Source organism: Bubalus bubalis, chromosome 4 (genome assembly GCF_019923935.1).
Source record: "Bubalus bubalis isolate 160015118507 breed Murrah chromosome 4, NDDB_SH_1, whole genome shotgun sequence".
Classification (NCBI taxonomy): Eukaryota; Metazoa; Chordata; class Mammalia; order Artiodactyla; family Bovidae; genus Bubalus; species Bubalus bubalis.
Window position 1 is genome coordinate 19217962 of NC_059160.1, and position 15555 is coordinate 19233516.

Sequence of the window (15555 nt, forward strand, 5' to 3'; positions counted from 1 at the left end):
CTTCTCACCATTAGATAAGAAGAATAAAGCTTTAGATTTAACTTCCTCTGTCAGTTGTTTAGTAGATTTCAGATAGTCTAGGATGTAGGTATCAGATGCTAGCAGGGCAATATTCTGTTCTCCACCTCCATAGGGCATTTGAAAAAGATTCTCCAGATTCTGTATTGCAAGTCCTAGAATATCCCCTAAAAACATGACAAACAGTGTTACTGCTTGTTAAACTTGGCATCTCAGCATTAATGACAATAGGTGAAAGAGGCATAGTGGAAGGAAAGAACATTTTAAAATAGGTCTAAAAGGTGGAAACAAGGAATGTTTTCATGAAGTAATTCTAAAGAGGGTGAAATGAAAGAGGTTTCTGGTATGAAAAATGTTTTGGAAAATCTCCTATTACCACAGAGAGAAAGAATTTAAGAAAGTGTGTTTGTTCACTTGATTGCTTGCTGGTTTGGTTTTTTGAGAAGCTGACCCTGTGAATTATATAATGTAATCTATTTCTTTCCCCCAAATGTAGATGTTAATAATAGACAAAGAAAGCTGACTTCTCTGGAACAGTTTTCTCCTTTACTGAGGAAATTTCCAGCATTTCTAACAAAGTGTATTTTGATCTCCAAAGGTATATTTAATATTTCAGATGGACAGGCTGTAATAGGACTCTTTGTTTTCTAAACACCAATTATCATTCAGCAGAAAAAATATCTTCTAGGGACATAGATTTAAAAAAAATTTTTTTAATTGAAGTATAACTGCTTTACAATGTTGTGTTACACGAATCAGCTCTTAATACATGTATACATATATCCCCTCCCTCTTGAGCCTCCCTCCTACCCACTCCCCCATCTGACCTTTCTAGGTCATCACAGAGTACTGAGCCGAACACTCTGTGCTGTACAGCAGGTTCCCACTAGCTATCTATTTTACCCATGGTTGTCTATACTCTCTCAGTTCATCGCACAGGGACATGGATTTAAAAATGGTGCTGTAAGTCCTTCAGATCCCATGCAGAAACAAACATAGGAGATCATCCTCAACAATAATTCCCTCCAATTGATACTGTAATAAAAATATCTCCATCCTTTGAAGTTGGTTTTTTTTTTTTACCACCTCAACTAAGATTTTCAAATCACTGTGAAACAAAAAATGTAACCAACTTACCCACAACAGTGAAAAAGGCCCTGGTTGATCCTTCTACGGCATCATTTGTCAAATTCAAATCTACCTGCCTGGAGACTTTGGTGCCTGGAAAGAAAAAATATCAATAAAACAAATAATGTTTGGCTTTCTTTCATAAACAATAGCAGCAGGTTTGTGGGACAAACATATTAGGAAATATATTCCATTATTTGTATTTATTTTATAAGTTGCTTGTTTGAAGAGATGAACTTGAGGTTTTGATCTAGTTTAGAATAACAATACATTTAGAAAATGGTATATAAATCTGCAAGTTAGAGGTGGCCTCTATTATCTATCAGTTTAGTGCCTGAACTACTTATGTATGAAAAAAAAAGTAAAAACTACTGATTATGACATACGGAACATTACACACAAAAGGTAAAACTTGGAGACTCTTACTAGGCATTAAAATCAAATCATCAGGAAATCCTCTGGCAGTCCAGTGGTTAGGACTCAGTGCTTTTACTGCTAAGACCTGATTCAATCCCTGGCTAGGGACTAAGATCCTGCAAGATGTGCAGTGTGGCCAAAAAAAAAAAAAAAAGAAAAAAATTATGTTAATAAGAAATTAAAAAAAAATCAGATCATCATCGACCACATAAAGCAATACTTATGAGGCCCATAAAACTGGCTATTGAAGGTCAGTGATTTTCTATGGTTGTTTCATCCCAGGAGTACAGAAGCAAATGTTACATTATGGACTGCTTACATTATGTGCTGTTTGGGCATAATCTTGACTTCCCTCTGCCCAAAATTGTGCCACATTCACATGCAAGATGAGCTCCACCAACCCCACCCCCCAAAAAATTCACAAGATGGAAGAAGTAGGCTGAGACAGATCGATGTCATAGATGGACAACAAAAAATAACCTCATAAATGTCCTTTATATTTACTAAAACTATACAATGAAGACTGGGCCTGAAATGAAATAATCCTCCATTGGATATTCAGAATAAAGTCACCGAAGTCCTCAGTATAGCAATAAAGTAGAAGAAGAGGAAATAAATAGACCTGTGGATACATTTCCTTTAGGACTATTTTGACCGTATAGAAGATCCTACAGCACATGGGAATCTGCTCAATGTTACATGCAGCCTGGATGATGGGAATTTGGAGGAGAATGGATACATGTATATGTATGGCTGAATCCGTCTCTTCGCTGTTCTCCCAAAACTATCACAATGTTGTTAATTTGCTATTAGTTCAGTTCAGTTGCTCAGTCGTGTCCGACTCTTTGCAACCCCATGAATTGCAGCACGCCAGGCCTCCCTGTCCATCACCAACTCCCAGAGTTCACCCAAACTCATGTGAATCAAGTCGGTGATGTGATTCAGCCATCTCATCCTCTGTCATCCCCTTCTCCTGCCCCCAATCTCTCCCAGCATCAGAGTCTTTTCCAATGAGTCAACTCTTCGCATGAGGTGGCCAAAGTATTGGAGTTTCAGCCTCAGCATCAGTCCTTCCAATGAACACCCAGGACTGATCTCCTTTAGGATGGACTGGTTGGATCTCCTTGCAGTCCAAGGGACTCTCAAGAATCTTCTCCAACACTACAGTTCAAAAGCATCAATTCTTTGGCACTCAGCTTTCTTCACAGTCCATCTCTCACATCCATACAGGACTACTGGAAAAACCATAGCCTTGACTAGATGGACCTTTGTTGGCAAAGTAATATCTCTACTTTTGAATATGCTATCTAGGTTGGTCATACCTTTCCTTCCAAGGAGTAAGCGTCTTTTAATCTCATGGCTGCAATCACCATCTGCAGTGATTTTAGAGCCCCCAAAAATAAAGTCTGACACTGTTTCCCCATCTATTTCCCATGAAGTGATGGGATCAGATGCCAAGATCTTTGTTTTCTGAATGTTGAGCTTTAAGCCAATTTTTTCACTCTCTTCTTTCACTTTCATCAAGAGGCTTTTTAGTTCCTCTTCATTTTTGCCATAAGGGTGGTGTCATCTGCATATCTGAGGTTATTGATATTTCTCCCAGCAATCTTGATTCCAGCTTATGCTTCTTCCAGCTCAGCGTTTCTCATGATGTACTCTGCATATAAGTTAATTGGCTATACCCCAGTACAAGATAAAAAAGTTTAAAAAGAAAAGATCCTCTTACCTTGTGTACAGATAAGGAAACTTTGAGTCATCTCTTTTTCCATACCTTCAGGCTATCAAAGAGTAAAGTAAACAGAAAGAAGCATAAAGTCAGGGGTCTGGGTCATCTTTCCACACAGAAAAAGCAACCACGTGTCAGCTCACATAGGCATGGCTGGCTCATGGTTGTTGCTGGAGAAGATCCATTCATTGTCCCCTTCTGTTTATATCTGCAAGTCACTGTATGTTACCAACACCCACTTTGGCTCTGTGTTCCCATAGTTCTTTGAGGGACGGAGGTAACTTCAGTGTCTTAGTGAAACAAACTCAGTTTCCCTGGCACTGTCCAGCTTCTCTAGTAGACAAACAAAAGTGTTTTGCAAAGTAAGAACATGCCAAAAGGTGAGGTGAGAGGATGCCGTTGACAAGCAGTGATTCTTTTAGAGGATGATGAGGCCTGCACAGGCATGTAGATTTGTCTCTTGGATTTGAGAGTCAGTTAAAGGAAGGGAGGGAAGAGGATCAGGTGTATAGGAAGCATCATGAGTCAGGAGCAAACAAAAAATCTAACCCTGTTTCACGAGTTACACTTTTCTATCCTGGGTTAAGCGTTGACTAAAGAATGGATGAATTTTATTGCCATTTTAATTTATTTAAAATGGCATATCTTGTGTCAATAGTGAGAGTGAAAGTGTTAGTTGCTCAGTCATGTCCAACTGTTTGTCAACAGCAATTATGGTCAATTAAGTCTCTTCACAGAGTATGTCCTTTATTATTTAACCTATTGCGTGCATGCTAAGTCACTTCTCGTGTCCATCTCTTGTGACCCTATGGACTGTAGGGTAGCCTGCCAGGCTCCTCTGTCATTGGGATTCTTCAGGCAAGAACACTGGAGTGGGTTGCCATTTCCTCCTCCAGGAGATCTTCTCAACCCAGGGATGGAACATGAGTCTCTTACATCTCCTGCATTGGCAGGTGGGTTCTTTCCCGTTAGCACCACCCGGGAAGCCCATGATACTCTCTATTTTGTATGTGGAAGGGATTGATAGCTTTGCATGTACTTACCTGTACCAACAGACTTTTGATCACAGTGTCTTTCCAGTTCAGGTTCTGCCTCTCAGGTGCTTCATTTGGGCAAGCACTATTTTGCTTGGACTCAGCAACTACAGTGATATTCACTTTACCTGAAAAACATTCCCAAATATAAATTACATTGACCACTGGCCCCTTCTGTGAAAGGAAATGATTAAAAGTCTATAAATCACTTCTTGAATCACACAAACCGATTCTTATCATCATATTTATGCTTGGACCAAAATAACTCATTCTTTCTCCTGCTTGGAGATAATATGATGTCCTTTTCTATCTCTTTCAAGATTCCTTACATGAAGTAATTGATTCACTTACCTAACTAGAACTTAAGAAAATGTGGAAAATGTTGGCTTTGCAGAATATTCTCTTTTTTTTCACACACAAAAAAAGAGAATATTTTTTTGTGGAAAAAAAGAGAATATTCTGCAAAGCCAACTGAGCAAATTCCTTGATATGGATTGCTTTTAAAGTTTACATATGACAATATAGGGGCATAAAATCAGAAAACTAGGCCTTTTAACTTATTTTTTGAGATTGAACAAACAAAAACAGTAAACTATAACATAGTGGAAAGGGCACTGAATTAAAATCAAATGTTAACAGGGCATCTATTGTTTTTAACTCCCTGTGGCTTAGACGGTAAAGTGTCTGTCTACAATGCGGGAGACCTGGGTTCGATCCCTGGGTCAGGAATATCCCCTGGAGAAGGAAATGGCAATCCACTCCAGTACTATTGCCTGGAAAATCCCATGGACAGAGGAGCCTGGTAGGCTACAGTCCATGGGGTCGCAAAGATTCGGACACGACTGAGCGACTTCACTTTCCTTTCCTTACATCATACGTGTGTGCATGCTAAGTCAGTTCAGTCGTGTCCACCTCTTTGTGCCCGCCATGGACTGTGTAGCCCACCAGGCTCCTCTGTCCATGGAATTTTCCAGGCAAGAATACTGGAGTGGATTGCCATTTCCTTCTTCAGAGATATTCCTGACCCAGGGATAGAACTTACCTCTCTTATGTCTCCTGCATTGGCAAGTGGATTCGTTATCACTAGCACCACCAAGGAAGCCCTATCTGGGAAGCCATCTGGGGAGTCACTGGGAAGTATATCATAGGTCATAATTGAAATGGATCTCCAATTTTCTTGTGAAAATTAGAGAAATAAAAAATATAATACTTTTAGTTTCATATTATCTGTATGCCTATTGTGAAGTCGCTCAGTCGTGTCCAACTCTTTGCGATCCCATAGACTGAAGCCTACCACGCTCCTCTGTCTATGGGATTTTCCAGGCAAGAGTCCTGGAGTGGGTTGCCATTATATACCTATGCATAACCAATACACTGTTCTTATTTTTTGTTAGTGTGTTTTGTTTCTTTTTTAAGATAGATTTTTGACACTCCACTCTTAGAACTGTGTCCTCCTCTTAAAGCCATAAAACCATACAAGTCAGTACAGTATTCTATCTCAATTGCCAGCAGAAGATTTTTTAAAACCTTGTATAGCTAGAGAAATTGAGAAACTTAAAATCTAATAGGAAAACTAGTCTTATGCAGACCAATGTCAGGTGATTTAAAGTGATCTCATAAATTACTCTGTATTGCTAAAGGAATATAATAAATATAGGATATGAAATAAAGGAAATTTTACTTTTTGATATTAGTGATAATGAGAATGTGTCTACTACATCTATAATTCTTGTTTACTAGATTCTTTTTAACTTTTCCCTTCCCTTGTATTTTTAACAAGATATTGTCAAATTTAGTTTTCTATATTGCAGATAATCTATGCATTGAGACTGTACTCTTCTGTGTTTAATTCCCATCTGAGTGTTCAGTGTTTTGGTTGTCTCATAACACATCTAGTAGATTTACAAATCCTGGCAATCATTGAGACTGAGGAGCAATTTTTGTTTAGGTAACATGAATTCCTGATGGCAAGTGAAGAAGCAAATGAGAAGTGAAGAAACTGAGCAGCATTAATGAAAATATGGTTTTCACTTGGGTTATGATACATGGACTTGATGGGTAATGCAAATTAGCCTTTGCATTGTATTTCAATCACATTCTGCTTTTAAACAAATGGAGGATGGGTTTGCTCCACATAAGCATTAGCAAAACCAGAAATTAGATTATAAAAACAGGATTTTAATTGAGACCCTAAAAAAATGAGAATTTTTAGAAACAGAAATTTCAAATGTGAGGGATGAAGTTATCTCTGCATAGAGGATTTAAGGGAAACAGCTGCTGCTGCTGCTGCTAAGTCGCTTCAGCTATGTCCGACTCTGTGCGGCCCCATAGACGGCAGCCCACCAGGCTCCGCCTTCCCTGGGATTCTCCAGGCAAGAACACTAGAGTGGGTTGCCATTTCCTTCTCCAATGCATGAAAGTGAAAAGTGAAAGTGAAGTTGCTCAGTCCTGTCCGACTCTTAGTGACCCCATGGACTACAGCCTACCAGGCTCCTCTGTGCATGGGATTTTCCAGGCAAGAGTACTGGAGTGGGTTGCCATTGCCTTCTCTTAGGCAATAAAAATAGACTGGTTTTTCAGGAGAGGTTGGCATGGACACATAGTTACTTACCCAGCTTCTTAGGAGTAACAGTCCAGACATAGGTCTTTTTCTCTGAAGCTTGGATAATCTCACTGCTGTTGTCTTTAGGGGTACTGATATCTGCCTCAAAATCCTGAGATGCTTCTAGTTGAGTGAAAATCTAAAATAACAGTCATGAAGTGAGAGCAGCACTTTAAATATTTTGCTATCACTATTCCTCCTCCAATCTTGAGAAAATTCTACTTTACTTGTTTTATATCATCAAAAATAAATGATACAAATGACTCCTCTCATAAGAAGATAAATCTGGCATAACACTTACTATAAAATGACTTTCTTAGAGCAGTATTTAAATCACTGCTGTGAATTAAAGCAAATTTTTGTTTGCTTTTCAAAGTTTTTTTTTTTGATGTGGACCATTTTTTGAGTCTTTATCGAATTTGTTACAATATTGCTTCTGTTTTATGTTTTGTTATTTTGGCCATGAAGCATGTGGGATCTTCTCTCACCGACCAGGAACTGAACTCTTACCTCCTGCATTGGAAGGCAAAACCTTAACTACTAGACTGCCAGGGAAACCCTAGCAACCGTTTTTGTTTGAGGAAAAATCTTATGACTCTATAGTACCATTTTGTATTTGAGAATAAAAAGAATATGGCAACATTTAAGAAATCTCTTGGCCTTGTTAGATTTTGACTCCAGATCAAAGGGAATAATTTACCTCTACACAGGTATTCAGGTAGCTGAAGACACTGACAATCAGATCAGACCGTTCATTCCGAACAACTGAAGAGGGGGAGGTTATTTCAACAAAGAAAGGTTGGGAGGCTTCCAGAGAAGCTACTGATGAAATGCCAAATCCAGCCTCACCGTTCACACAGAAGCCACTTGCTTCCCATTGGGTTATAGTATCAGGGATGGTGAATGAAAGATTTGCTGAACCGGAGGAGCTACAAAGGGAGATTATAGGTAAAATGCATCCTTTGTCTAAACCAGGAACCTAAATTTAATCCAGAGCAAACAAAAAAGTATTAACTGAAGGTTAAAAATGAGCCATAGATCAGTATCATTAGATCTTTGTCAGGGTGTTAGATCACTATTTTGAGAGCTGGATTTCTAAATCCAGCTAAAATTTAATCTTAAAAAGGTCACATTTCTCTAAACACATTATTTTTTCTAATTCATGCAGCTTGCATCTATCTGCATGAAATGAACAGACAAGAAACAGTACTAGAGGAAAAGTAAAATAAAATATGTGGTCAGTACATGCAAGTGAATGGTGTTTTGTATTTTACCGACATGGTTCTTCTTCATATACTCAGAAATAAAGTTTAGGAAATAAAGACAAAAAGAAAATAGAAATAAAGATATATAGGAAAGAAAACTTAACAGCTTACTCAATGCTGACCAGGTCCCAAATCCATGTTTCCGGAAAGTTTGTTCTTACTGTTTCAATTATAACCCGTTCTATGGAGTCAAAATTCTCCCTTGTGACTTCACCAGCTAAAAGAAAAGAGAAATGTTTTAAAGAGAGAGAATAAAAAATGTTCCAATGACACATCCATAAGCTATGTCTCTGACCACACATGCTTAGTGGGACATGATATAGGGGTTGCTGCTGGGGCTTAGTGTCAATAAACTTTCATCTCAGTCTAGGTGTCAGTGTTTTGATGCTCAAATCAGTCCCATTATTAAAATAAGAGCAACACATACACACATACACACACACACACACACACACGCACAAATCATCCTACATTGTTCCTCCAGAGTCAAATTTAGAGAAAGTCATGTCTATTTATTGAATGGTATTTCTTGTCTGACATTCTGGAGTCTGCCAGGAAACAATTTGGTATTGGCCAATTCCATCATCCTAATGACTAAAGTTTCTAATGACATTAACATTGCTAATTTCTTTTTTTTAATTTATTTTTTTATTGAAGGATATGTGCTTTATAGAATTTTGCTGTTTTCTGTCAAATCTCAACATGAATCAGCCATAGGTATACATATATCCCCTCCCTTTTGAACCTCCCTCTCATTTCCCTCCCCATCCCACCACTCTAGGTTGATACAGAGCCCCTGTTTGAGTTTCCTGAGCCATACAGCAAATTCCCATTGTCTATCTATTTTACTTATGGTAATATAAGTTTCCATGTTACTCTTTCCATCCATCTCACCCTCTCCTTCCCTCTCCCCGTATCCATAAGTCTATTTTCCATGTCTGCTTCTCCACTGCTGCCCTGTAAACAAATTCTTCAGTACCATTTTTCTAGATTCTGTAAATATGTGTTAGAATATGATATTTATCTTTCTCTTTCTGACTCACTTTATTCCATATAATAGATTCTAGGTTCATCCACCTCATCAGAACTGACTCAAATGTGTTTCTTTCTATGGCTTAGTAATATTCCATTCTGTATATGTACCACAACTTCTTTATCCATTTATCTATCGATGGACATCTAGGTTGCTTCCATGTTCTAGCTATCGTAAATAGTGCTACAATGAACAATGGGATACATGTGTCTTTTTCGATTTTGGTTTCCTCAGAGTATATGCTTAGGATTGGGATTGCTGTTTCATATGGTGGTTTTATTCCTAGTTTTTAAAGGAATCTCCATACCGTCTTCCATAGTGGCTGTATCAATTTACATTCCCACCAACAATAACATTGCTAATTTCTGAAGAACATTTTCTTTTGTTTCCTTGGCCTCTGGGCTATATTTGGCATTAAAAAAACTTCTCTTTTTAAATTGAAGTATAGTTGATTAACAATGCTGGGTTACTTTCTTCTATACAATAAACTGACTCTTTTATACATACACACACACACACACATATACATTCTTTTTTATATTTGGCATTCTTTTTTCCTATTTTTTGGCCATGCCACATGGCTTATGGGATCTTAGTTCCCCCATCAGGGATTGAATACATACCCCCTGCATCACCAGGAAAGCCAAAAATGGATGGGTATTTGAACACATTTCTCTGATGCCTGCTGTTTGGTCATCTGAGAATCAAAATGCTCTCTGCCTTGAACTATGTATTCTGATCTACACATAATAAGGGCATCTCCTCCTATCATTATGATTGCCCTCCTGTACATTTCTGCTGTTGTGTTCTACCATAAAAATAAACTTCCTCTTATATCTGAAGTGAATTCTTCTTTTTAGCTAATACCATTCCCACTTACCTTATTCTGCTTTATTCAGCTGCAGGATGTATGTGAAGCGAAGTCGCTCAGTCGTGCCCGACTCTTTGCGACCCCATGGACAGTAGCCTGCACCAAGCTCCTCTGTCCACGGGGTTTTCCAGGCAAGAGTACTGGAGTGGGTTGCCATTTCCTTCTCCAGGGAATCTTCCTGACCCAGGGATCAAACCCAGGTCTCCCGCATTGTAGACAGACGCTTTACCGTCTGAGCCACCAGGGAAGTCGGATGTATAGTCATAGACAAACACATGACATACTGCACATGTAAAAATCTCAGTTTTGGATAGTCATACAAAATACAACCAATTCCATGAATCCTTTTAACCATCATCCCCCACACAATTCCAGGTTACCCACATGCAATTTTCAATGGGGCACTGTACATGGGTCCATATCCTCCCGATTCTAGATAGAGCGGCCCACGGTATGGCATGCTTTTCTCCGTTGAACATACTTCTGGTTTCCGGTAATGGAGATTGGTGAAGACTTTCAGACCCATATCCTTCAAAGAAATAAATAGCAAAGGAAAAGTTGAGCAGTCTCTTTATACAAGACCTTAAAAAAAGTCATCAACTATATTATAATTAAAAAAAATATGATAAATATACATGTTTTCTTTGCTAGCAAGCAAGGGTCTGGTATATTACAAGTCAAGTCACCTGTCTATGATGTGTGAAGTCTCTAAAATTGGAGGAAAAATGATAATAATTATGATTATTCAGCACTTGTGTTCTGTAATTTTGCTAAGGGTTTTACATTATTTTCCATTTGATTTTAAGGGAAAAATATTTATGAGATGTTATCATTGCCTTAATTAACATCATACACACACATGAACATATGTGTATGAGACACAGCCAGTAAATTGGAGCTCTGGGACTTGAAAGAAAACGTCTGATTCTATTCCCCTTTCTTTCTATAGCTGTGATGGCAATCCACGCCAGTATTCTTGCCTGGAGAATCCCAGGGATAGAGGAGTCTGGTGGGCTGCCGTCTATGGGATCGCAAAGAATTGGACACGACTGAAGAGACTTAGCAGCAGCCCCAGCAGACTTCAATCATAAAGATTTCTTTAGGGAATTCCCCAGTGATCCAGTGGTTAAGACTTCGCCTTCCAATGCAGGGGGTGTCAGTTTGATCCCTGGTCGAAGAGCTAAGATCCCATATGCCTTGTAGCCGAAAAACCAAAACATAAAACAGAAGCAGTATTGTAACAAATTCCATAAAGACTAAAAAAAAGGTCCACATTAAAAAAAAATCTTTTAAAAAATACCCTTTTAGGAAGCCTCAGAATATTCCAGTAATAGCCTTTGTATAAATGGAGCTGAGGCTCTATGTTAGCCTCCTGATTTGATGATTTCTGCATAAAATTTATTACAATACCTTGAAGGTTGTCTCATTGCTTCTAACATCAAGTTTTAACTTTAACATCAACATCATCATTTCAGCCACCCCATAATTTTTTTTCCACAGAGAAAAAAAATCAACAAAAATGAATATCTTCTTTATGAGACAATTTCTGAGTGATTTAAAGCACATTACTGACCTCAATCTCAAAGAAAAGGAAGTGTTAGTCACTTGGTCATGTCTGACTTTTTGGGACCCCACCCTGGACTGTAGCCCACCAAGCTTTTCTGTCCATTCTCCAGGCAAGAATACTGGAGTGTGTTGCCATTCCCTTCTCCAGGGGATCTTCCCAACCCAAGGATCAAACCCAGGTCTCCTGCATTGCAGGCAGATTCTTTACTGCACAAATAATAAAACATAGATTTGCATTTGGTGCATACATACATAGCCATGTCTGACTCTTTTGTGACCCCATGGCCTGTAACCCACCAGGCTCCTCTGTCCACAGAATTTTCCAGGCAAGAATATTGGAGTGGGTTGTCATTTCCTTCTCCAAGATATGCATTAGGAAAACTAAGATTAAAATTGACGTGCAATAATTTTTTTAAACTATTTTTTTCATGTGGACTATTTTAAAAGTCTTTATGTACTTTGTTACAATATTGCTTCTGCTTTATGTTTTGGAGTTTTTTTGGCCTCAAGGCATTTGGGATCTTAGCTTTTCAACCAGGGATAGAACCCACACCCCTGGCTTTGAAAGGTGAAGTCTTAACCACTGGACCACCAGGGAAGTCCCAGCATGCAGCAATTTTAAAGCCTAAAATGATCTTACCTTGACAATATCATAGGTGTCTCCATCCCCATGGTTGCTTACAGGTATATAATACAAGCCATTGTAAAACATATCTTTCTGAGGAATGCAAGGGTCTAGCTTGCCATCATCAAGGTTGAGACCACGATAGAAATAACCATACAGTTCTGTATTTGGGAGCATATTGTACACCTGGAAGAAAAATATCATGGTTTCTAATTATTTGAAATATTCTTTTTGTAGTGGCAAAATTGGCAACTTTTTGTGCTATAACCATTTATTCTTCATTTAAAAATACATCAACACATAATTATTTTATAATCCTTATACATTTTAATTTATTTTCAGTTTTATATTTTGATATGGTTTAAGGGAAAAAGAGTCCATTTAAAAATTTATTTACTAACAACAAATAAAAAATTTAAAATCAAGTAAAATGAAGTAAATAAACATGTAAAACAGACAGGTTGCTATGTTTCCATGAATAAGCATAGTATCAAATCTGAATCTGTTTCCAGGCAGCCAGGGCAAAAAAGAAACATTATTCAATATGTAAATCTCATTATCAAAAATAGAAAAGCATATATTCTAGTTACACATAATATATAATTGCTCATATATGATTTAAAAATTTTTTTTATTGGAGTATAGTTAATTTACAATGTTGTGTTAGTTTCAGGTATATAGCAAGTGATTAAGTTACACATATACCTATATTCACTTTTTTTTCAGATTCTTTTCCAATATAGGCCATTACAGAGTATTGCGATGCGTTTCCTGTGCTATACACCAGGGTCTTATAAATTACCTATTTTATATATAGTAGTGTGTATATTGAACCGTGAACTTCCTGATGTTCAAGCTGGTTTTAGAAAAGGCAGAGGAACCAGAGATCAAATTGCCCACATCTGCTGGATCATTGAAAAAGCAAGAGAGTTCCAGAAAAACATCTATTTCTGCTTTATTGACTATGCCAAAGCCTTTGACTGTGTAGATCACAATAAACTGTGGAAAATTTTGAAAGAGATGGGAATACCAGACCACCTGAACTGCCTCTTGTGAAACCTATATGCAGGTCAGGAAGCAACAGTTAGAACTGGACTTGGAACAACAGACTGGTTCCAAATAGGAAAAGGAGGACGTCAAGGCTGTATATTGTCACCCTGATTATTTAACTTCTATGCAGAGTACATCATGAGAAATGCTGGACTGGAAGAAGCACAAGCTGGAATCAAGATTGCCGGGAGAAATATCAATAACCTCGGATATGCAGATGACACCACCCTTATGGCAGAGAGTGAAGAGGAACTAAAAAGCCTCTTGATGAAAGTGAAAGAGGAGAGTGAAAAAGTTGGCTTGAAGCTCAACATTCAGAAAACTAAGATCGTGGCATCTGGTCCCATCACTTCATGGCATATAGATGGGGAAACATTGAAAACACTGTCAGACTTTATTGTTTTGGGCTCCAAAATCACTGCAGATGGTGATTGCACCCATGAAATTAAAAGGCGCTTACTCCTTGGAAGGAAAGTTATGACCAACCTAGATTGCATATTCAAAAGCAGAGACATTACTTTGCCAACAAAGGTCTGTCTAGTCAAGGCTATGGTTTTTCCAGTGGTCATGTATGGATGTGAGAGTTGGACTGTGAAGAAAGCTGAGCTCTGAAGAATTGATGCTTTTGAACTGTGGTGTTGGTGAAGACTCTTGAGAGTCCCTTGGACTGCAAGGAGATCCAACCAGTCCATTCTGAAGGAGATCAGCCCTGGGATTTCTTTGGAAGGAATGAGGGTAAAGCTGAAACTCCAGTATTTTGGCCACCTCATGTGAAGAGTGGACTCATTGGAAAAGACTCTGATGCTGGGAGAGATTGGGGGCAGGAGGAGAAAAGGATGACAGAGGATAAGATGGCTGGATGGCATCACTGACTGGATGGACGTGAGTCTGAGTGAACTCTGGGAGTTGGTGATGGACAGGGAGGCCTGGCGTGCTGCGATTCATGGGGTGGCAAAGAGTCAGACACGACTGAGCGACTGAACTGAACTGAGTGTGTATATGTCAGTTCCAATCTCCCAGTTTATTCCCCCCACCCCCGTAAAACCATTTATCCTTGTGCTTTTCTTTATAGCTGCAGTATTTCATCTAACACTTTTGAGTCAGCTCATTCTAGGAGAGGAAGCCTTTAATTTTGTTTTATGTGGTTCACAGAAATTTTTAGTTTTACTTCAGGATTTAAGATAGAGTGTAAGTAAGAGATGCCTGAAGATCTATGGATGATTCCAAGGCTGAGAGCACAGATAATTCGTGATTATCTGTGAATGCCTAGATCTGGAGGAAAATGATAGCAGCCTGATTCTAAATCTTCTCAAGTACCCTTCCAAAAAGAACATAAAAAAAAAGAGAACAAGTAATCACTAGCATGAGTGTGATACAGATAATACCATGACTTTCAAATTACTTATTAGCAGAAATACCAAAGGGCTTACCTGGTGGCTCAGAGCAAAGAATCTACCAGCAATGTAGGAGGCATGGGTTCTTTCCCTTTGTGAGGAAGAGTCCCTGGGTGGGGAAGATCCCCTGGAGAAGGAAATGGCAACCCACCCCAGTATACTTGCCTGGAAAATCCCATGGACAGAGGGACCTGAGGGGGCTACAGTTCACAAGGTCACAAGAATCAGACAAAGCAACTAAACAACAACAGCAAGAAATATCAATACCATATTCCAACAGAGCTCCTACTGTTGAGAAGTTGGAGAAGGAAATTTTAAGAAACTACATGAAGGAAAGAAAAGACTAGTATGGAGAAATTGGAGGATACACACACTAGTCAACTCCAGATGAAAGAAAGTACAACATTGTCAGAGCATGAATCATGGCCTTTGGATTTAATAAGAGAGGGGCTTAAAATAAATGGGCCTGGAAGTGGCAGCTTCCAAACCTTGTGGTTGATGGGACATAATCAGATCTTTAGAGGAAGGGAAAGATGCAACTTCAAAATGTGAGAATGTACTTGCAGGGCAAGAATAGAAACACAGACAGAGAGAACTGGGATGAATCAAGAGAGCAGCACTGACAGATATATGCTACCATGTGTAAAACAGAGAGCTAGTGGGAAGATTCTGCACAGTCCAGGGAGCTCAGCTCAGTGCTCTGTGAGGGATGCTCTGTAGAGGGATGGGATGGGGACACCAGGGAGGGAGTACATGTACACATATAGCTGGTTCACCTTGTTGTGCAGTGGAAACTAACATAATATTGTAAAGCAATTCTCTTTCA

At 38.7% G+C, this 15555-nt stretch overlaps 1 protein-coding gene across 1 annotated transcript in view; it reads right to left on the reverse strand.

Moving 5' to 3' along the window:
* LOC102391019 (ovostatin homolog 2-like) overlaps positions 1–15555 on the reverse strand; it is a 52140-nt gene that overhangs the window by 12414 nt on the left and 24171 nt on the right. Inside the window, 9 exon segments of the mRNA XM_044941060.2 lie at positions 9–185; positions 1156–1239; positions 3290–3341; positions 4333–4451; positions 6935–7064; positions 7626–7854; positions 8302–8391; positions 10475–10623; positions 12301–12471. Coding sequence (XP_044796995.2) covers positions 9–185; positions 1156–1239; positions 3290–3341; positions 4333–4451; positions 6935–7064; positions 7626–7854; positions 8302–8391; positions 10475–10623; positions 12301–12471 — 1201 coding nt within the window.